The sequence below is a fragment of the Pyrus communis genome, chromosome 6, assembly GCF_963583255.1.
Source record: "Pyrus communis chromosome 6, drPyrComm1.1, whole genome shotgun sequence".
NCBI lineage: Eukaryota > Viridiplantae > Streptophyta > Magnoliopsida > Rosales > Rosaceae > Pyrus > Pyrus communis.
In genome coordinates this window covers 17,828,163-17,850,603 of record NC_084808.1, presented here as the reverse complement: position 1 = coordinate 17,850,603, position 22,441 = coordinate 17,828,163, and the positions used below count along the sequence as shown (strand labels likewise).

Below are 22,441 nucleotides of genomic sequence, written 5' to 3'. Positions count from 1 at the left end.
TACCCTGATTGTGGATTCGTGGGCAACAGTGCTCTTTGTTTTTATAGGGGAATAAAATAATTAAAAGACATTATCTTATCGATATTCATTAATTATCGGTATTTATTGATTTGTTTAATGATTTTTATATTATAAAAGTACGTGGTGAGAAAACATGGAAGCTTGGGTAGGAAGAAAAATAAAAATGCTGACACGTGGCTGTACAGACCGAAAAAGTGGGGGCAGGGTATGGACGGCGAGGATTTTGCCATGTCGGTGAGGGTTAAATGAACCGCAGGATGTGTCTCGGAATGTAGGGCTGAGATAGGACGATGCGATGCAGCAGGTGAATCGTGGCCGTCGACGAGGCTTTGGAGTGGTTTCGCTCGGAGTGAAATACCTAAAAAGAGGATGAGACAGACTGATAGAGAGCATAAAAAGAAGAGAGAGTTGGAAATAGAGAGAGAGAGAGAGAGAGGGGAAAGGGCGCTAGAGAGAGAGAGAGAGTGAGAGGTGGAGAAGATGAGCAAAGCTTGAGATATTTGGGTGTGGGAATAGCTTTGTGAGAGAGGAGATCGTTGTCGGGGTTGGGAGCTCGGAGCATGCAAATCCGGTGGGTTTGACTAAATTATCCGGCGAATTATGATGGATTTCCGGTGATGAGAGATGGGATTAGAGTCCTGTGTGTAGCTGATTTGTTGGTAGGTAGTTTTATTAGATATGGATAGGAATAGAGATGCGAGAAGGTCAGCTATGGCGGCCCCAAATGGCCTGTCACGGCGGAGACACAGAAGTAGCAGCCTCAGAGACTCTCCAGGTGCGGCCTCCTAACAGATCTAAGCCCTTTTAACAATACCCAGCTGATGGTTTTTCGATTCGTTTTGATGGTTGTTTTGGTTTTCGATTTTTTGGTTTTTGCAGAGGACGATGGTCCGGTGGAGTTACCAGAGACGTCGAGGCTCAGAGATCGGAAGAAGGATCGAGATCGGGATCGAGAGAGGGACCGAGACCGGGACCGGGACCGAGACCGAGACCGCGATAGGGATCGGTTGAGCCGGAGCAAGAGGCGGAGAGGCGATAGGTTGATGCACGGAAGCAATAGAGAAGACGGCGGTGACGATAGTTCCGAGGAGAGTGTAAACGACGAAGACGAGGACGAAGACAACGGAGGTGTGGTCGGCGGCGGTGGGTCGTCAATTCGGATGCTTCCGCCGAACCACCCATCGTCAACGGCATCTCTGTCGTCGTCGATGTTAAATCACCGGAAGAGCTTCTCGCCGGTTCATAATCTTAATAGCAACAAGCATTTCAGGCCGCTCACGACTTTGAAGGTCACCGACGAGATGATTGGCGTTTCGGTGCCCCGAAAAGCACGGTCAGGTAGAGCAGAAATCAAGTGATTCAATGGAAAAAAGCTGGTTGTGTGAATATTATGGATTCCGGGATTCTGAATATTTTTTTTTTTTCAGCGTCGACGAAGAGGTCTAACGAATGGCCTTCAAGTTGCGGTGTTGTCGGAGACCAAATTCACCGCCAGGCTTCAACATCGCCTGTTCGGCCAAGCGCGTCGCTGATGGCTGGCGCGGCTCCGACTTCGCCTTCTTCTTCTCACGCCTCGGTTGTCCGGAAGAGGCTGGTTGGCCTTCAATTCCATCAAATTCAATTCATTTCTCTGCTTTTTTGCTTGTTTTCATTTCTAACATTTAGTGACTTTTTTTTTTGTTGCAGAAGCCAAACGGACCCAAACTTCGGCCGCCGAAGATATCGTCGTCGACCAAGACGGCGTCGTCCAATCAGGATGAGATAGAAATAGAGATCGCGGCGGTGTTGTACGGGATGAATAGGCAGCCGCAGGGGCCGACGAAGCAAGAAGTTACCACCACCGATTCGATTAAGTTCGAATCCAGAGAAGCCAACAACAAATCTACCAGCGACGCCAAATCAAGAGTTTCGTCGCCGATCTCGAACTCGCCGTGTGTGGTTCCTCAGTTGACGTCGCCTTTCCCTCAGAATTCTGGCTCCTCTGTCACTTCCATGTCCGCCGTCGGTGGGTATTATAAGCTCACGGAGCTCTCGGTTTTGTTCATTTCTTTTTGGGTACCCCAAATGCTCCGTTTGGTTGCTGAGAGACTGAGAAAAAGGGATTGAATCGCTTGGTTTTTCGGTGAGCAAACAGAGTTGGGTTCTTTGTGTTTTTATCGTGACTGATGGAAATTTGGTGTCTTTGGTTCGAATCCGCAGCACCCAAGAGGAAAAGACCGCGACCCGTGAAGTATGACGACGAGAACCCGGCAGTTCAAAACAGTCCCATTTCTTCTACGGCCAAAGTGGTGGCTGATCAGCCTGCTAAGGTTGAGACTTCCGGTCCGAATTTGGAAAAAAACCCAGCATCTGCAGCTGAAAATGGCGGGTCTTCGTATGATTTGCCCCACTCTCAAGCTGTTCCGGCATCGCAGGAGGCTCAGCCGGAGTCAATTAGGCCGGAGAGCAACGCGGTGTCAAAGTCAAGGCCAGCGAACAATGAATCGGAGAGTCGAAATGTTAAAACGAGCAAGGAGGAACCTCAATCTCCCGAGAAGGAACCTACTGGCCTCAGATTGGATGATAAATGTGAAGAAATCACACTGACCAAACCGTGAGCATCAACGATTGATTCTTTTTTAACACTTCATTTTTTTCGATTTCTTCGATTTTTTATTTTTTTTATTTTCTGTTCGTTCATGGATTTTTTTTTCCAGGAATTCAACAATCCCAGAGGTTGAAAACCACCGAGAAGAAAAGTTCCAGATAGATCTGATGGTGAGCTTCATCAATTTTTCATTTATTTTTCCTTCATATTTTCCCCTTTTTAAAGGATAAATTAGTAATATTGAATTTTTTTTTGGGTTGTTGATGCCTATATAAAAATATAGGCTCCTCCAGAAAGGGATGGTGAAGTTGATTTTATCTCCGTAGATGCAGAAACGGTGAGTGGGGACCACCTCTTCCATATGCATCTTATGGGTTTTGGTTTTTGAACATTCTTTAATTAATGTGTGTCACTTTGGGTTAGCAGGAATTAAAAGCTGTAAGCAGAGAAGATGACAGCAAAGCTCTGAAAATTGGCAACAATGAAGAAGTGCAGCCCACAAATTTGGAAACTGAGAAGCCAAAAGCAGCCGTGGAAGAAGCAGAAGCAGCTGATTTGAAAAAGCAGACTTCTTCCATTGTTGGTGGGAAAGAAAGGAATTTTGATCTGCAGCTTGATTTGGAGAAGACTGATAGTATTAGTGGAAACAAGCTGCCCCAAAACGGCGCTAAGCATAACAATGAGAAAACTGGTAATTTAGTCTCTCTCTCTCTCTCTCTCTCTCTCTCTCTCTCGCTCCTCTCTACCTCTCATTTGGGTTGCTCATATAGTGATTTGGTCTTCTGATTCTTCAGTGCAATCGGGCTCTGTACCTTTGCCGATGTCTGTGGCCGGTTGGCCGGGCGGGCTTCCTCCAATGGGGTATGCTTCTGTTATTTTGTTATATGTTCTTTTGCCATTTTTTTTCTTGTTATTGGCCTTGTTCATTGGTTTTTAAATAATACTTATTTTTGGGGAAATGGATGTGTTCTCATCAGCAGATATATGGCGCCTTTACAAGGAGTTGTATCCATGGATGGGAGCACCGTTTCTTCAGCTCCGATACAAGTATGTAATTTTCAGTCATTTTATGAACTTGTAATATTTTTTGTTGTTGCTCCTCTTGAAACTATGTGGAGCTCTGTGTTGTGTTTTTGTTTTCTAATGGAATTTTCAACTGGTGCAGCCGCCACATTTGCTTTCTAATCAACCTCGGCCAAAGAGGTGTGCAACCCATTGCTACATTGCGAGGAATATATTCTATCACCAGCAAATGTCAAGGATGAATCCTTTCTGGCCGGTAGCAGCTGGTTCGGGATCTCTGTATGGGGGAGCCAAGCACAGCAATCCCAATGTATTACCTCCAGAATTGCTTGGCAATATTCCAGGTAGAGGGGTGAATCCTGCACAGGACAAGGGGCAGGGGATTTCTATGTTTCCTGCTCAATCTGCGAAGGACAAAACTTCACAAGCAGCAAACCTTGTGGATGCTGCGCAGAGAAAGCCAATTGTGCTCCAGCAAGGTCTACCTCCCGGGGCACCTAGTAATATCTTGGTACGTTCCTCGTTTTGATACTATTTGTTGCATTTGTTGAATGGTATTGTCACGGGGGTTTGAATATTGATACGTTTTCTTTATTGAAAATTTCAGCATGGTCCTGCTTTCATTTTCCCATTGAGCCAGCAGCAGGCAGCTGCTGCTGTTCGACCAGGGTCTGTGAAGTCTCTTAATGCTGCTGGTGCGGCTTTGTCCGTTGCACCTACCTCCTCTTCATTGAGTGCAACAGCTGCCACCGCTGCTGCAGCTCCAGCAATGAGTTTCAACTACCCAAATATGGCTGGAAATGAACCCCAGTATTTGGCAATTTTGCAGAACAACGCATATCCATTTCCAATGCCGCCTCATGTAGGTGCACAGCCAGCCTACAGAGGACCCCATGCTCAAGCAATGCCTTATTTTAACGGGTCTTTCTATTCTTCTCAAATGCTCCATCCTTCTCAACTACAACAGCAGCAGCAGCAACAACCACCGCCGTCTCAATCACAGCAAAGTCAACAAGGTCATCCAAACACTACTATTTCAAGTGGTTCTTCGTCGTCCCAGAAGCATTTGCAAAATCAGCAGCAAAGACCACATCCAAGTGTTGTCAATGGCAGCAGCGGGAGCTTGCAAGGCTTTCCTGCCTCAAAAAACCAACCTTCGCAAGCAATACAGCTGCAGCAGCAGCAACCGCAGAACCTGCATGCTTCACGTCAACTTGAACCTGAAATGGGTGGCGAAGACAGCCCGTCAACTGCTGATAGTCGTGGCTCTCGTGCGAACATGAGTATTTATGGTCAGAATTTTGCAATGCCAATGCACCCGCCAAACTTTGCTTTGATGACACCTTCAATTGGAAGTGTCAGTGGTGCAACAGGTGCAAGTGGTAGTGAAAAGAAGCAGCAGCAGCAGCTACAGGGTTCAAAGGCTGGGGTTGAAGCATCCCAAACTTTCGCCATGTCTTTTGCTTCCTTAAATGGTGCTACCGCTGCTCCTGGCATTGACCTAACATCGATGAATCATGCATTTCTCCAGAGCTTGCCAGATGTTACTAGGCACAACTATCATCAGTACATGGCTGCGCCTGCACAACAGAAGAAGAATTATCGTGTTCCAGAAGAAGGGAAAACCGGAGGAGGCGATTCCTCTAATGTGGAAGAGGAAAGAAAGGTCATGGTGGGGAAAGCTTCATCAACTGTTGGACACTCCATTGCTTTTTCCAGGCCAGATATCACTGATACATCTGGTTCTACAATAGCGGGCAACAATGTGATTGATAGTTCAGCAAGAGCTGTTAACCTCACCTCAACTCCTGTCCGATCGTCCAGTTCTGCTATGCCAGCTGCTGTCATCCCTGCAAATGCACCGGCACCCCAGCAACAAATGCGGAATCACCAGCAACAGCAGCAGATGAATCAGCTTCATAAGCAGCAATTTTCTGCGGCTGTAGCTCGAAACAAAACGCCAACGACGAGTAATGGCAGCGTGTACTCTGATCACCTCCCTTCAACCTCTTCTATGGCTGCGAAATTTCCTAATGCTCTATCTTCATTCCCCCAAAACCTTGTCCAAAGCAGCACCAGTCCAGCTCAATCTCCACAGTGGAAGAATTCTGCGAGGACAACCACTTCCCAAGTTCCTTCATCATCTCTGGCCTCGCCAACCTCATCGTCCCTCAAAAACCTCCCTCAGAAGCACGGGCGGACACAACAAAGCCACACACAGATTTCATTTGCTGCCAGCACGAAGGCTTCAACCCAATCTCAAGGGTTACAGCCTGCCAGTAGCAATCAGTCTCCATCTCCTCCGGTAATGGTCGGTTCGCCCACAACCACAACCTCATCAATGGCGAAGAGTGCTGGTGGAAGCCCCAGGACAACTAGTTCGACTTCCACAGGAAATAAAGCTGGCCAAGTATCGTCTTTGTCATCTCAGCAGGCCAAGAACTCACCAACAGTGCCCAGTCAGAAGTCGTCTCCTGTTGGCGGGAGGAATGTCCCTTCGATTCTAGGCCACGCCCATGTTACGTCTTCGAGTGCTGGTACTAAGCCACAATTGCATCAGCAGCATCATCAACATCAGCACCAACACCCGCAACAACAGCACCAGCAACAACAGTTATCTAAGCAATTGCTTCAGCAAGCGCAGTTGTTCTTCTCTAATACCTACATGCAGCCCCAAGCTTCACATTCCAATAGTAACACCTCTACTCAATCTCCTTCAAGTGGGTATTACCATGGTCCAAGACGCCGACCCGAGCAACAGCAGCAGTCACAAGGCTCATCTGGGACTTCCTCGAGTGGGATGTTGTCACTCTGCCCTCCCGTTTCACATTCTAATATGAGCACCAATGATCCTGCAAAGGCGGCAGCTGTTGCAGCTACCAACAACATGAAGGGCGGTAACTTATCCTCTCAGGCTCTTATGCGTGCTCAGTTTGCTGCAGCACAATCCTCCGGGCCACTCCAGCTTGTACCTGCAGGCTTCACTTATGTACATGCTGCTGTTCCTACTGCGGTCCAGGTAAAACCGGCCGAACAGAAGAAACAACCTGCGGGTGAGTAGAACAGTTATCCCTCGGCGCAACATTGCAACCCCCATAAAATCGACAGATGAAAAACTGGAAAGGGAAGCTGAAATCAGTTTTGGTGGGCGGGGATTGTGTACTAATGAAGGGAAAGCTTGATTCTTGCCCAAGGAAACGAGAATTTGCATACTCCCTCTGGCAGCCTAAGAAGAAGTGGAAGAAGAAGCAAGCACAAGACACCGGGAAGGTCTAGGTGGAATACGGAATTTGAACCCACAATTTTGGGATGAAAGTTTAACAGGTGGGGGTAAAATTGTCCTATTGAAAAGAGTAGTTTTTGTGTCTACAATCTGACAGGGTTGATGGTGAAAGTCTAATTAAATTTGATTGGTTTGATGGGAGGATAGGATGGGAAATTGCAGGAAAAGTTGGGATCTTTTGTTGGGGCAGAAAGAGGGAGAACGGCAAAGGAGGATGTAACAGAGGTGTTCTATTTTTCCTTTCTTTTTGGGAGGTTTAAATTTCCAGAAAGGGCAGTAGAACTTTTGACATATTTTATATGAAAGAGGGGTGTAATGTGCATGTCTTAAGTGCATATAATGGTAAAAGCCTTTTGGGAATGTTTTTTTTTTTTTTTTTTTTGGTTTTTTTTTTTTTTTTTTTTTTTTTTATAATTAAATTGTGTCACAAGATGGTGTTTTTGTTCACTTGGCCTTTTGTGCCCTAATTTTGTATGGTTCGCTTTACCTTTATTCCTTATATTGTCTGTACATATAATATGGTGCTGGCAGAAGCTTTGAGGAGGAGATTGTGGGTCTTGATGTTTGGTGATAAAAGTATGACAGATGATTGTGCTCACGTGTGATGTGAAGTGGATAAATAAACAAACAACACTACAACTTGGCTTCTTGCATCTTTTTGCAAACTATTTCTCTAAATTACAATCTTATATACACTAGTGTCTGAACAGAAGAAATTCAAATTATATCTGTCTGTAATTTGTCGGTAATTAGATCTGTTTGCAAAGCGGAATGATTGGAATGAGATTCAAATGGTACAAGCACCATTTAGGGATTATATGGTGGGGCCCGAAGTGACTCCCACTCATTGTGGTGTTTTCCCAAATGGTTAAGACAACCACTAGCCTTGTAGCCTTTGACAATGGTTGGTTGTTGTTGAAAAGGGCGCGCCTCTTTATCGTCATCATCTTCTTACACGTGGCTGATGTCATAGCAGTCCTAATCTTGTATTTAATTAAGTGATTGCTGGTGAGATTAAGCATCTATCTCGCCATCCACCCGGCTCGTCCAGGACCAGGAGATTTGCATTTGACTTTCCAGTTTTACCCACAAGAGAACAGATATGTCCCACATGGCGGTTGGAGCCCTACCCTTCCTTCCGGGAGGAATCGGATCCCCTCATGAGCAAATCACACGGACAATTAAAATTTAATCCAACGGTTGTAATTATTATAATTTTTAGAAACGTCTTCTGTTTATAGACGTTGAATTAAATTTCGACGATTCAAATCTTTTACTCATCAGGCTCAACCTCCTAAGCTCCGGTTCCCAGAAACCCCTTAGAGTGTGAAGGCTCGCAGGACGTGTTGTTCTCACAGGCTCCTGCCAACATTGTGAGGATGGCCTTTTAGAAACTGAGTCTCATCTGCACACATGTTAACATTACTTTTTATGTTTATTTTATTTTTGTTTTCAAGGAACTAGAAAACTCACTCACGCAAAATCGAACTTAAACATCTTATTTATATAATTTTTCGTTTATAAATGAAAAATAATATTATTAGATTGTATTCTAAGTAGCTTGGAGATGATGTTTTAATTTTGATTTTTTCAAGTAAACTAGCTTGTGAGAGGTATCTGTGTTTTGTTTTACTACACTTCAGAAAAGTTCAATTTGGCCTTATAGATGTCACTAGCGTTTCACGAACAAGTTATATTGTAAAAATCAACAAAATTAAGTTATTGTACTAGAATTTACATGTAAACTGCCTTGGTAATTTGATGTTTTATTAATTATTCTTTGTATTGGTTTTTATCTACAAAGAGCAAGTTGGAAGTCACATAAGCACAAATATAGATCCCATCGTCATCATTTAATGGTTGACTTAACATTTTTTTTTTTAACGGATATATGAAATTCAAATGAAATAATAAAAAATGTATGAGATTGAAATATTTGAAAGACATTCTATAAAGTTACAATTGAGCCCAAACCTGAGAGTGTAAAATGTAATTTACCTACAATCTATTTCCTATGCTGAACGTGATGGAATATGGAGGGTATGGCTTGTGCTAATATTTGAATATTCCCCAACTTACAAATCTTTGCACTTGACTACCGGAGTTACTCTTTCCTTTTCTTTCTTTTTTCCCCTCTCCTCCTCCCTCCCCTGCTCTCTTAGTTTCATTAAAGAATCATGATACGGCTTACTCTTGAGCGATCAAATAGTAGGGGAGGGAGAGGAAGGAAAATAGAAGAAGAGAGAATACAAATCCCTTGAAAACAAATAAACCCTAACCTCCCCCTCTCGAAGTTTTAGGTAATTGACCTAACGTTATATACTTAACTATTCATTTTATTAGTCTTTAATTTATGACATTTTAATTAAAATGAAACTGCTTACTTAGTTGGTGTTGACGTAATAATCTGCTAAATCCCATCAAACAAATACCTATAATCATAAGGGATTTAGTCAATTCTCAAACCACCTGAAATTTGTTAAGATAAGATGACAATGGTAGTTATAAAAGTGACGTCGATGTAATGTTGATTGAAGATTTTCTAATGATTTAGTTAAAATGAGATGTTATTAAGGTTGGTAATCTTGCAATAATTTCTAATAGAAAAAACAAAATAGTGCGACATGATTGCAAACATGAGCGTAACCACATTAGATAGGACTAATGTGCTATATATCTCAAATTTGAATTCGGCTTTCCATAGTTTACATTACTTTAAATTACAATATTAATTCTGTAAAAGAAGTGCAAATAATAATATGGAGATGAGAATATCATTAGAAGTCCGAGCATTTTAATTTAGCTCCGGGATTGAACTTAGCTTGGACATGCATGCATGCATGCAAGGATACATTGTCTAACTCAATATAGCAGAACGTATATAGTTGTGATGCAATTCTTGCATGCTTTTTCACGCCCCGGACTCTCAATTCGGTAGAAAATCTCGAATTCGAACGTGATCTAAAATTAAAGAAAAAATAATTAAAAAATATTTACAAGACTAAAATAAAAAAAAAAATACTTCTCACATATGAGTGATCATGTACAAATAGTTTCATTTCATCGTTCACATAGACCATAGTATTTTCTCAACCAATAATAATTTCACAATCAACATAAAAAAAAATCCAGTTAATTAGCAATGATATACTTATATCCAAGTAACACCAAACAAGATTAATCGACCAACAATTATATAGCACTTTGAGAAATTTAAGCAAACCAAGTTTCGTAAAGATCTGCCCGATTTCCCTTACTTGAATTCCAAGGCATTGCTTTGAAGTATTAACACAAGAATCCACCATTGCGATAAGCTCCTATTCACAAATGCAAAGACAATACAAAATGCATGAAGCAACTCTGACCCTAGTCAGATAACTCCGCATTACTAATTTAACACCACTCCCTTCAAATATCATTACATTTATGCAATCAGGGTAACCATTATTAACTATACACTTTGTTTCGTATAGCTAAAACTTGGCATATGAGACATATATGCATATAGCTTGAAAACGTGAATCATCAACTTTGTGTTTGGTCCTAGTGTTTATTGCTTCACGTTACCTCATTTCTAACATATTTGTTGGAGGTGCCTTGTGTGGGTACTTGAGTATGACTACAATAATATTTCGATGATCAAGCTTTATGAGTAGTTTGACTCATTTAGTTCTTCAATATCGTCCACTTTGTTTATCAGACATTTAGTTGTCATCTTTTGCACTGGTTTGATTATTTTTTTCAATAATATAATATCATTTTTCTTAAATATAAAAGAAGGAGAAGTATTCCTTAATTCTTCCTTATGAAGCTAGTCTCTATTGCACCGTCGAGTAAACTTTACAACATGTTAGTTTTTGTTCTTATTCGTATCATGTTGATCACAAACTGTTTTTTGGACTAGTCACCTGAGTCTGGATTGTTATTAAGCTAACCGCGAATAGGAAGGTTAGTTCATAAAATTGTGAACTTTCATTATTTAATTTGATAAATAAACTGCTTCTGATTTCAGTGAATTATTAGAATATATATGTTATAAAGTTGGCTTGGGATAGTAGGAATCTCTCTCTATACCAATCATGAACAATATTCCAACAATCGAGTCCATCCAATATAAAAAGAAAAAGGAGAAAATATAAAATCAATCCAATGATTCCATCCAACATACCCTAACTAAACCAGTTTATCCCATAAATCTCCACACACACACACACACACACACACACATATATATATATATATATATATGTATTTTTTTTTTTTTTTGGTATAATGCACATTTTCTTTTCTTAATTATAGGCTTATTCTTCTTCTTTTTTTTCCCCATTAATTAGGAATTGGGGGTGGGGGATTAAAACCTTTGACGAGGTGGGCAATCACTTGGCTATAGTGCCACTACACTAAAGGCTTACTTTAACACTCCGCAACAAAAATTGAATAAAAAAATTAGCCAGACTAATCTCCCCATTAGAGCTGCCTCGTACAATCCATTAACCACATTAATCATAGGGGTATGGAGTATGCATGCGTAGTGGGTTCGTTTCAGGCATAAGAAATGATGAGCCCACCATTTTAAAATTTGCAACTTGTTTCCCTCCCATCCCATCTCCACATTGGTGTTGCTGTTCTTGGGGTCCATGTCCATCAGACAATTTTTGGGATATGATATCTACACATCTCTTTTTACTTCACACACATCTTTCTAATTTTCGGCCGTTGGATCGGATGAATTGAAGAAGATCAACAAACATAAATTAACAAAGGTGTGTGAGAAGTAAAAAGAGATATGTGGATAGCACACCCCTAATTTTTTTGTTAAACCAAAATCAACATGAAGCATGCAACATTTTGTCAACGTTTAATACTAAGGAGCTGGGATTTTGACCCCTAAAACATAGAGGTTTCATACTACAAACTCCGGTTTGAAACTTGAAAACCCTCATGATCTTGAACCAAAACACCCTGCCTCACTAATTTGGTATTTGTTTATTCAAAATTGAGTTGATTATAATCAATGAACTTTATTTAACCTTAGATTAGACCTACAATCACTACAACAGAACTGGTCTTTTGTGGCACACAAAGAGCGTCATAAACGGTTATTCACAACGTGAGCCCCCAAGCAATAAAAGCCCTTGTGTAAAAGATGTTTTGTCAAATACAACATACTCTAGTAGTCGTGAATAATTTAAGCAAAACACACCGAAAATGATCTTTAAGGGGTGCATTGCACGCCTTAATTGGTATTAGATACAGTGTTAATGGAGTGTCATAATATTGCAAAACCAATTACGACATACATATTTGCCATAGTTTATATTAGATACGGCGTTTATTGAGTGTCGTAACACTATAAAGGCAATTACGGCATATGTCGTACATCGTAAAAGAATACTACCATCATCAGTTAATGTTGATTTTGCATGCCGTAGTTTACATTTATTTTAATTTTTATTTTAACAATTCATTATAGACAAACCTCACTTCATAACATCTAAATTAATATTGAAAGGAATACAATAGAAAGATAACAATAATCATCATAAACACATTAAACTCCAAATACTTAGATTAATTAGCAAATATTGTCAATTACAGTACAATTGAAAGTTTTGGCACAAACAAAAAATCTGAATTGTTTTGTTGCTCTTACAATTGATGCACATCCTAAAGTTGACAGAGGTACCTAATGATGACTACAAAATAAAATCATACCAAAAAAACACAAAGTAATCTCCCAAGCACATCCTCCATGTCCATAGAGCAACCAATTTGATCACAAAAGAGCACCATACCAGCAAAATACAAAGCAATTCGTTAAGTGTTGTGCTAATTCTCAAACCTGTAAGACCACAATACATTTAGCTAGTAAGTGATAGAAAAACTAGAAAAGGAGTGTGTCATGAGGCAAGAGGAAAAGAGGAGAATAATTTAGTGGCTTACTGAAGAGCATCAATTGCAACCTCAAAAACGAACTTTTGTGTGACGACAACTACCCGCCTAATTCTGCGAATAGAATAAAAATCAGTTCCACAAACAAAAGCATCCTTAATCCATAATCAAATTGTAGCCATGAATCTTAACCAATTTGTCAACAAGAAAGCATGTACTTATATCAAAATTGAATTTCACTTCTTCGATGATAATAATATCAAGCATATAGCAGTAAGTTTGATTAAGCAACGGTTATTTACCATACATATATTCTTCGAGGTCAAGGTAACTGTTATGTGCCTTCAAGCATCCCTGTGATGATAATATCCTATACAACAAATCAGAGTCACAACTCTTGCCAAAAAACAGCCTCTCGAACAGATAATGATAATAGAGATCTTATTTAGAAAATGTAGCATGCAATCACTAATGCGAAACCATAGGCAGACCATGGTATGCTAAGGCAACTAACAATCACAAAAATATCTAAGAACATGTAGAAAGTACAATGAAAATCACAGTTTTGTTGCAACCTCATATTATTCACATTTAAATAACAACAATTTCTCTGCCAAAACCTTATTATTTGCAACCTTAGATGATTCACACTCACCCAAACAATTCATCTACTGACTCAAAAATCCAGCTAACGCACCTCTGCAACCTTCTCTGTCTCTTTAATTAAAGTAGTCCAGGCATTGAAATCCAAGGAACTGGCCCTCACAATGTTCCATAGTCTATCTTCTTCGACAAACATGGCTACAGCAAAAGAAAAGAAATAAATAAATATAAGAAAACATGTAAACTGCTAAATAAAGTAAATCCAGCAGCATAATACAGTTTCTCAGGAACCAAACAGAGGATAAGAGAAAATTAGACGAAATTCGAAGTGATCTTAATGAAGTTTGAACCCCAATTAAAAGATCGAAAAACCATACAACTATCAACTATCAACACTGAATTATCATGTAGCACAATATATCTACCAATCACGAATCAATCAAAAGACAGGAAAGTGATAAAACCTCCCAGTGAGATTCTGAAGCGCAGCTTGAGCATGTTCTTCCTCCTTGAACTGAACGTACATATTACTAACCTACACACACAAACACACAATCACAATCAATTAGAACCTCCCTTTTGCTTTAGACTTCAATCTAAATGTTCAAAATGGTATCACCATATGCATGGTAATGGACATATACCCCCCCCCCCCGAGACAAAGTGAAATCGACTTCCCAATGATACAACGGTAGAAATTTTCTCAAAACAGAAGAATGTTTCAATACAAAGTGGCCTAACGATCTCTCTAGAATAAATAACACAAGAACTCGGGTTCAATACAAGTTGAACGTCTCATATAAGAACCCATGGTCACTAATTTTAATAGATACTTGGTTAATAGTCAGCTGAAATCTAAAGCGAAGGGGAAGAAGCAATGATACACGAAGCACTAGAAGTTTACAAACACTAGAAAAAATCTCTAATCCTGATGCATTCTAGAGTTAGCTAACTATACTAATAGCCAAACTGGCCCTAATGCATCATGAATCCAATTGTCTAATGATAAAGAGATTAGCAGTTGGAATTTCATCCAAAAATTTGACGACTTGGAATATTTATGTGACATTAAAATATTTAGCATTGTGCTCTTAACCCATAAACTACTCAAAGAAGGGGTAGGGAGATTGAGGCTGATTTATTTTATTTTTTATTTTATTTTTAATATGATAAAGTAACATCATGTATGTTTCACTTTGAATGTGTACATATCACCCACTTATGGTTGCTGTGGTACTCAATGTATAATATAGCTAGAGTACCATAATAATGATACTAACTAGAATCAATATCTATGTACTTTTACTTTGTTGCACGGTTCTTTGGAGACGAAGCACTACTTCACCAAGTGCTATTCATAGATATAGTTAAATAAAATTGTAAACATCGAGATTATTTTCGGTTGTAAATTTTTTAAAATTTAACGACCTGACTAATCAAAGTTGACGTGTCTAACTTATGAGTATCACGCTAATATGGCATAGACCAAGACAAAGCAAGCAACCTAAAACGACACATATCATCTGAGAAGCTTTATCAAACAACTCAAGTCAAATTCAGAAAGGTAAAAGCTAGGGGTGTGTTATCCACACATTCCATTTTACTTTTCACGCACTTCATTTTAATTCTCACACACCTCTTGATAATTTATGTCCATTGATCTTCTTCAATTCATTCGATCCGATGACCAAAAATTAAAAAGGTGTGTGAGAAGTAAAATGAGGTGTGTGGATATCACACCTCAAAAACTATCCTTAATTGATCAAATTTCATCCATTAGAGTTAACTCGTTAAAGTAAAATTTTGATTTAATCATGAGGTAAACAAAATTAATTACCTCAAATTAAAATCAAATCATAAATTCACTCCTGTATCAGAGCGTGTTAGTAGTTGGGGCTTTTAGATCTAGGTCTAAAAACATAGATGATTTTTAGGAGTGAGTCCAATTATCTAATTACATGTTTTTATTTCTTTTATACTCAGTTTATGTTTTTTTAAAATATTAAAAATCTTCTAATATTATGCATTTTTCAACTCCAAAAAATCTAATGAATATCTTACAAAAACAAAAACTAATATACTAACATAAATTATCTACAAAACATTCTACCTTAACTCAAGTAACAAATATATGAATATATATTATACTTGTAAGCGAGATATGAAATCTAACTAAAAGGTAGGAAAAAACATAATATACCTACAAGCAAGACACATTAATTTGTGACACATTGATTATAAAAAAGAATCTGTCATATGGATACATAAAAATAATTAACTTGTGATATAGGTTGATTATAAAAATTTAAAATAAAATCTATAAATGGGGTTTAAAGCAGGAGGAAGAACAAGAAATAATAAAAAATAAAAATAAAAAGAAATAATCAAAGAGATAATTAAAAAGAAATTTGATTATTATAATAAATCTTATCATTGAACAGATAATTATTGCTAATAAAATAATTAAATTTAAGGACATGGACTTATTTTAATAAATTGGACTATTCCTACTATTGGCTAAAAAAAATAGACTTATATCAAGTTTTTCTTAGTAAGTTTTGTGTGTCCAACGAACACAAATCGATCCGTTTTTATTTCCAACTGCGCAAATTAAAGGAGGACCCAGAAATGCAAAGAAAATGCTTGCTTGGGACCCAAGAAATTTTGCAAATTGAATAATTGAGGGACAAGGTCACGGTTAAGTCACGTTAACATTTTATATTATTATTTATTTTTATCTTATTATCTCTATAAAAAAAAATAATATAAAATGTTGATGTGGCTTAACCGTGACCATACAAAACATGAGGACACATGAGGGCACCATAAATGGGAGCAGACAATCCTTGTCCATAATTGAGTCAGCAATGTTACAAAAATTAGGTAATTCACCCAGTAGGCCTTGTCAGTATTAATCTCAGCCTCACACTCACTCAGTCTCGTCCAAAAATATCACCAGACGAACCTATATAGCTTATGAAATATTCATCATGCATGTGTACATAATTAAAAAGCTTAAATAAAGGGGAAAAAAATCCCATCAAGGACTAAAGGACAATGCCAGCCACCCGACTCCCACCATTCACTCGGCGGGACCTACAGCCAGAAACCAATTGCCACGGCGGTGCTGGTAGATTTCTTGGTGGTGCCTGGGAGGCCCCAGTTTGCTTCTACTTGCGGGTTACGGTGAAAGCTATGTCGGTTTAGCATTCAGTCAGTGATCTAAAGTTGGGCCTGTGAGAGTACTACTGGCATGGTAGTTACTACTCAATAAGCGTTGAAACTTGAAATAAACATTTATATAGTTTGTTTGATGTGACACTCTGTCGGCCAACTGACCAATTTAATCTAATTCTGTCCAAGGGTATTACTGCAATTTCATGGTGGGATGGTTCTATCTGTTACCCTAGTTATTGTTAAGCTCGAACCTTTGTGAGTTCAATCGAGTGTGCTCCAAATTGCTACAGCTAAATGAAACCAAAAGCAAAACTTGAAAGCTCAATTCTGTTTTGTGTCTTATAGGACAACCAATAAAAATTATATATGATCGCGTTTGAATTTGATTTTATTCAATACGATTGTGCATTAAAGTATGAACGCATCTCAATTGAAACTCAATTGAATCACAAATTCCTTTGAGATTACTTTTGTTTGTCAAAATTTTAAATACTATATACATATATATATATATATATATATATATATATAGTGGCCTACTACAGATTAGCAACAACCACCTAGTGGTGTGGCTAAGATATTTTGAATTGGACAAACTCATGACTTGGCACATATGAGAACTCAAATTACACCACATGAAGGCTGCTATATCTAAAGTCCAAAAAGTTGCGCTAGAAAAAATTGGGAATTCTTTTTACAAAAGTATATTTGGACTTTGGCGACACATAAAATGATTAAACACATGGAGTCCACAAGAGAATTCTCCACGTAGGTTTTGGCCCTTTTGTTTTACTCTTCTTCCCATTTAATTACAATTAAATATTAAATTTTGAGCAAGTGGCCTTCCTACAGTAATGGAGAGGAGTATTGTTTTTGCATCACGGTGTGGATTTGATCTATGTTAGCTTTTTAATTTAATATTTAATTTAACAAATCTATCGTTTGACAAAAAAAATAATTAAAATTCTTAGACTATTATGCTTAATCACTAAACTAAGATGTCCACTTTTTTTTTTGTTTGGTTAAAAAAGATGTCCACAATTTTTTTTATTGCAAAATGTGCACGGTTTTATTAAATACATATAGCATACGTGTAAAAAATTATGTTTATACGAAATCATTTTATGGCCGATCTTCACCAGGATGCGGATAAATTACATCGATTTCGTCCATTTATAATATTTGAATTAAAAAAATTCACTAACAAGTGAGGAAAATTAAAACTAAATTGTAATATAAAAATCAGTTAAACAATGATCTGAGTTTATTTAATACGTTATCCATTCACTTGTTGTGAAGTGAGAAATGATATAAATTATAGAGCTCTACACACTTCCAAGCATTTCTTTATATTTTTGTGACATGTATTGTATTGTATATTTGTATTCAAACAAAAATATATTTAAAATATTCTAAAGAATAAAAAAGATCCATGAATTGTGACATCCCGTCCCGGGATTATTAAAACGCACGTGTGAAATTACCTTATTGCCCCTAGTTCGTTTTCGTCACGTTGTGGGTTGCTTTGTGTGGTGTGGCATGTGTTGGACCACACACACACTCCCACACACACAGACACTGTCTCTCTCTCTCCTTCTGTCTTCTCTCTGTCTCTCCCGTGCTCTCTCCCTCCCTTCTTCCTTAGAAATGGTACGGACAACCCCAAAACCCCTCAAATCTTAGTAGATCGAGGGAGCCAGGTGCACCATCGAGCTCGTGAAGCTGAGAGGAGTCTAGTGGTACCATTTTCAGGTAAGAAAACTACCATTTTCACGTCGTTTCGAAGTGGTCCGAATTGTGTACTGTTCATGCAAAGTTTGTACATTAAGTTTTTGGGTTTTCTGAGCTTGTAGTTGTGTTGGTGAGGTCCCAAGGAGCCTCGGAGTGCTTCGTTGGGCAAAATTGGACGTCGGGATCGTCCTGCTCGAAGTTGGCCGGTTTTGGAGAATTTGCACAGGTATAATCTCTTAGTTTTAGCCCTTAAAACTTGTTGGGACATGTTCTACTAGTCTAGGGCTTTCATTTGGTCCAAGAATCACGAAAAACAGTCGTGAAACGAGCGAGAAAACCCTAGTTGCAGGTTTTCCCAGTTTCCGGCGCCGGCGACGTCGCCGGCGTTCGAATGAAGAAGGCGACGGAATATTCCGTCAATTCTGACGGAATATTCCTAACGCCGTTAACGGATCCGGTTAGTTTTAACGGAATATTCCGTCAGTTTAACGGAATATTCCTGACGGCGTCTGTTGACACCGTCAGTGTGCCTGGCACGTGGCCGCGCGTGGGGGGCGCGTAGGTCCGTGCCTGTGCTGGCGCGTGGGGGCGCGTGCGGGGTCCAAAATTTTTTCTAAAAATATGGTTGTGATCCTGAGGTTGTGTAGAGCACGTGGGTATATTCATTTGTCCATTTTGAGCAATGTATGAGAAGTTATTACGAGAAACGGGTTATGTGCTTTAAAGTTAACGTTTTTATAGTTGTTTCGCATCTAGGTGACACGTACCCAGAGGACGAGCGTGCACACGCGAGACAGGGGGGCTACGACCCTTCTACATACCAGTGAGTGGGCTTTTGTTTTCCGTATATACCTATATACATTTATATTCCCAGAAATTGATTTAAAAAGGGTTATTTGCCTTATGCCATGCATGTTATTATTATCGTTTATGCATCATCACATCTATTAGTAGTGGCATGCATATACATATTTATATGTGGGTGCTGTGGAGGCATAGGTAAGTGCCAGGTAAGCGTTAATTAACGATTGCATTAATTAGTGGTTAAAGATGCTTAGAGAGCTCATAACCTGCACCCCCGGTGTTAGTGCTCCCGCCCAGAGTAGGGCACAGTCCTTCACGTGTTGTTCACCTCCCGCACCATACGCTCAGCTTGGATCCAAGCTAGGTGCATAGGCCTGTCGTACAGACCACAATAGGTGGTTCCGACTCGTAGGTGACCCGCGATTATTCGCACAGCCTTCACGTGATCGTAGCACTAGAGCGTATATATATGTTACACCCAGGCTTGTCGTACAGACCACTTTAGGTGGTTCCGACTCGTGGGCAGGTTTAGATATTGAGATTGAGATTTGAGCTCTAGATGCAGCCGTACAGGTCACGTTAGGTGACTCCGGCTGCCAGATTACATGATATTGATATGGTTATACCTGGGCACTTGCATATCACTTTGAGATTGTGGCATGGCATATCTTGAGCATGATTGGTATACCCTTGAGCATGTTTTGCATGTTTACACATACGTATATATGTTTATATTCTGGGAAGTATACAGGTTTTACGGCGAGGGGTTAGAAAGTATTTTGTAAATGGTTTTCAAAGAGATTTGTTTTTGCCCACTCACGCTTTTGTTTTGCGCCCCTCCAGGTTCTAGTTGCTTAGCCGTTGCGGTGGTTTCCCTTGTGAGCTTTTCGGCGTTCTGACAGACACCCCACATTGTAGGGTCGCCTTCGGGCGTACTACTGTTGTTGTTTTATTTGGACTGCTATAGACCTGCTCTGAATTTGTATCGCACTAACTAGCACTTATTCTAGTACTTGTATGCTAGTTTTTAATCATTCGTACTTTTATATTACTACTTTCTTAGCTTCCGCACGTGCACATGGCTACGTCACCTTTGTGTGACGGCCAGCACGCTCCGATCTCGGTCGGGGCGTGTCAGTTTGGTATCAGAGCCTAGGTTTGGCAGTCCTGTGTCCTTGTGAGTATTCTAATAATTTTGGTGTCTTCTGTCAGAACTATGCCGCCTCGTCGGGAACCCCGTCGCTCTTCTGAGCCTATGTTCCCCGATATTACTCAGTTGGGGGAAGCTTTTGCTACAGCCCTTCAGGCAGTGATGCGCCCTCCCCAGAGGACTCCTCTGGAGACTATGTACAATTTGAAGCTGGATAAGTTTAAGGGCAGTGAGGGACCAGAGAGCGCAGAGCGCTGGCTAGAACATATAGAGAAGACTTTCCGGGTGCTGCATAACCAGGGGAACTTGCCTATGGAGAGGTGGGTCGAGACGACCGCTTGGTTTCTAGATACGGAGTCGGCAGCTTGGTGGGAGCAGGAGCTTCGTAGGTTGACTCCGGATCAGAGGATTGATTGGAACGTGTTTACGGGGTTGTTTAGGAGAAGATATGTACCCCCTGAGTACATCGATAGAAAGAAACAAGAGTTTTCCGAACTGAAACAGCGGAAGATGTCAGCGAATGAGTACTATCGCAAGTTTACGGACTTGTCTCGTTACCACCCTGATGTCGCTGGTAATCCGGCGGAGATGCTCCGTCTTTTCCGTCTGGGCACCAGGAAGAAGTGGCGTTCTATGGCGTCTACGGTCCACAGCGAGACTTATCGGGACTTCTATGAGATACTGTTGAGGATCGAGGATTCCGAGAATATGTCGAGCGATACTGATGAAGAGAAGGACGGCAACCAGAAGAAAGATGACAAAGGCAAAGGTCAGGCATCGCTCGGGCCCCGTCAGACTCAGAACTTCAAGAGAGGCGGAGCTAGTTCTAGTTCTTCGAGTGGTGGCTTCAGTGCCACTGGACAGGGTCGTGGAGGTAGATTTTCTGGTGGCGCTAGAGGCCAGAGGCAGGGCGAGGGTGGTCGAGGTAGAGCCCCTATTTGCCGCAGGTGTAACAACCGGCATTTCGGCGAGTGTAGACGTGGTAGCAATGGTTGCTTCACGTGTGGACAGGTGGGACATAGAGCGGCGAATTGTCCCCAAGGTCAGCAGCAGCAGAAACCACAGCAGACCTTTATGCCACCACCTGCACCACTCCAGCAGATTCAGGGTACTAGTAGCTACGGCCAGACGGGTCGAGGTGGTGCTTACCACTATCAGGGTGATGCTGTTCCTTATGCTCCGGGGCAGTATCAGTACCCACAGGATCCTTATCCCCAGGGTGGCTATCCCCAGTATTCAGGCGGCTATATGCCGTATCCTCCAGCTCCAGCGGGTGGTTCTCAGTGGTATCAGGGAGGACAGTATCAGCAGGGGGAGATTGCCACTAGCAGTGCAGGATCTTCGAGACAGTCGGGCCAGCCCAGTCAGGGGCGTGGTGCTCAGGGACGCGGCGTTCAGGCGGGCAGAGGCCGCGGCGGGCGTCAGCAGGGACAGGGGCGTCTTCACAATATTTCTCTGCAGGACGCTCAGAACAACCCAGACTTGATCATGGGTACGTTGAACATTCTTGGTTGCTTTGCTAGAGTCTTAATTGATTGTGGAGCTACACATTCCGTAATTTCTCATACTTTTGCTCAAGTAACGCAACCTCGCCCCACACCCCTAGGGTATGATTTAGAGTTGGTTATGCCTAGGGGAGAAAGTTGCGTTGTAGATTGTGTGTACCCGGGGTGTCCAGTGATCGTAGAGGGTGTTGCTTTGTCAGCCGATCTTATTCCGTTAGATATTGTGGACTTTGATGTGATTCTGGGCACGGATTGGTTGCACTTCTATCGTGCCAACATTGACTGTTACGGGAAAGTGGTTACGTTTCACCGACCTGGACTACCTGTGGTTACCTTCGTGGGTGAGCAGAGTGGGGTGAAATATGGCGTTATTTCGGCGCTACGAGCGAAAAAGTTGTTAACTAAGGGTTGTCAGGGGTACCTGGCTCATGTGGTGCTGGATGAGGTTATTACTAGCAGAATAGAGGATGTGAGAGTGGTCAGACACTTCCCTGATGTATTTCCTGAGGATTTACCTGGGTTACCCCCAGATCGAGACGTAGAGTTCACCATTGAGTTGATTCCAGGTACCAATCCTATTTCTTTAACTCCTTATCGTATGGCTCCTGCGGAGTTAAGGGAATTGAAAGTTCAGCTGCAAGAGTTAGTAGATAAGGGATTTATCC

General features: G+C 40.6%; 1 protein-coding gene across 2 annotated transcripts; it reads left to right on the top strand.

Moving 5' to 3' along the window:
• Positions 1 to 427: 427 nt before the first annotated feature.
• On the top strand, positions 428 to 7,512 carry LOC137736456 (protein TIME FOR COFFEE-like). 2 transcript variants are annotated; one of them, XM_068475721.1, is made up of 12 exons: positions 428 to 796; positions 901 to 1,359; positions 1,449 to 1,615; positions 1,708 to 2,026; positions 2,221 to 2,614; positions 2,718 to 2,778; positions 2,892 to 2,945; positions 3,035 to 3,299; positions 3,403 to 3,469; positions 3,589 to 3,655; positions 3,774 to 4,142; positions 4,239 to 7,512. In XM_068475721.1, the coding sequence occupies exons 1-12, from the start codon at positions 700 to 702 to the stop codon at positions 6,690 to 6,692; spliced, it is 4,773 nt and encodes a 1,590-aa protein (XP_068331822.1). In that variant the 5' UTR covers positions 428 to 699; the 3' UTR covers positions 6,693 to 7,512. The 2 variants fall into 2 exon arrangements, with proteins under 2 accessions (XP_068331822.1, XP_068331821.1); XM_068475720.1 differs by having other exon boundaries at positions 3,586 to 3,655.
• The last annotated feature ends 14,929 nt before the right edge of the window (positions 7,513 to 22,441 follow it).

What these genes read in the sequence shown, in the direction of transcription:
- LOC137736456 (XM_068475720.1), top strand. Translation starts at nt 700, where the DNA reads ATGGATAGGAATAGAGATGCGAGAAGGTCAGCTATGGCGGCCCCAAAT. An exon ending in CACTTCCATGTCCGCCGTCG is followed by an intron (nt 2,027 to 2,220) that starts GTGGGTATTATA and finishes TCGAATCCGCAG; the next exon opens with CACCCAAGAGGAAAAGACCG. An exon ending in GAAATCACACTGACCAAACC is followed by an intron (nt 2,615 to 2,717) that starts GTGAGCATCAAC and finishes TTTTTTTTCCAG; the next exon opens with GAATTCAACAATCCCAGAGG.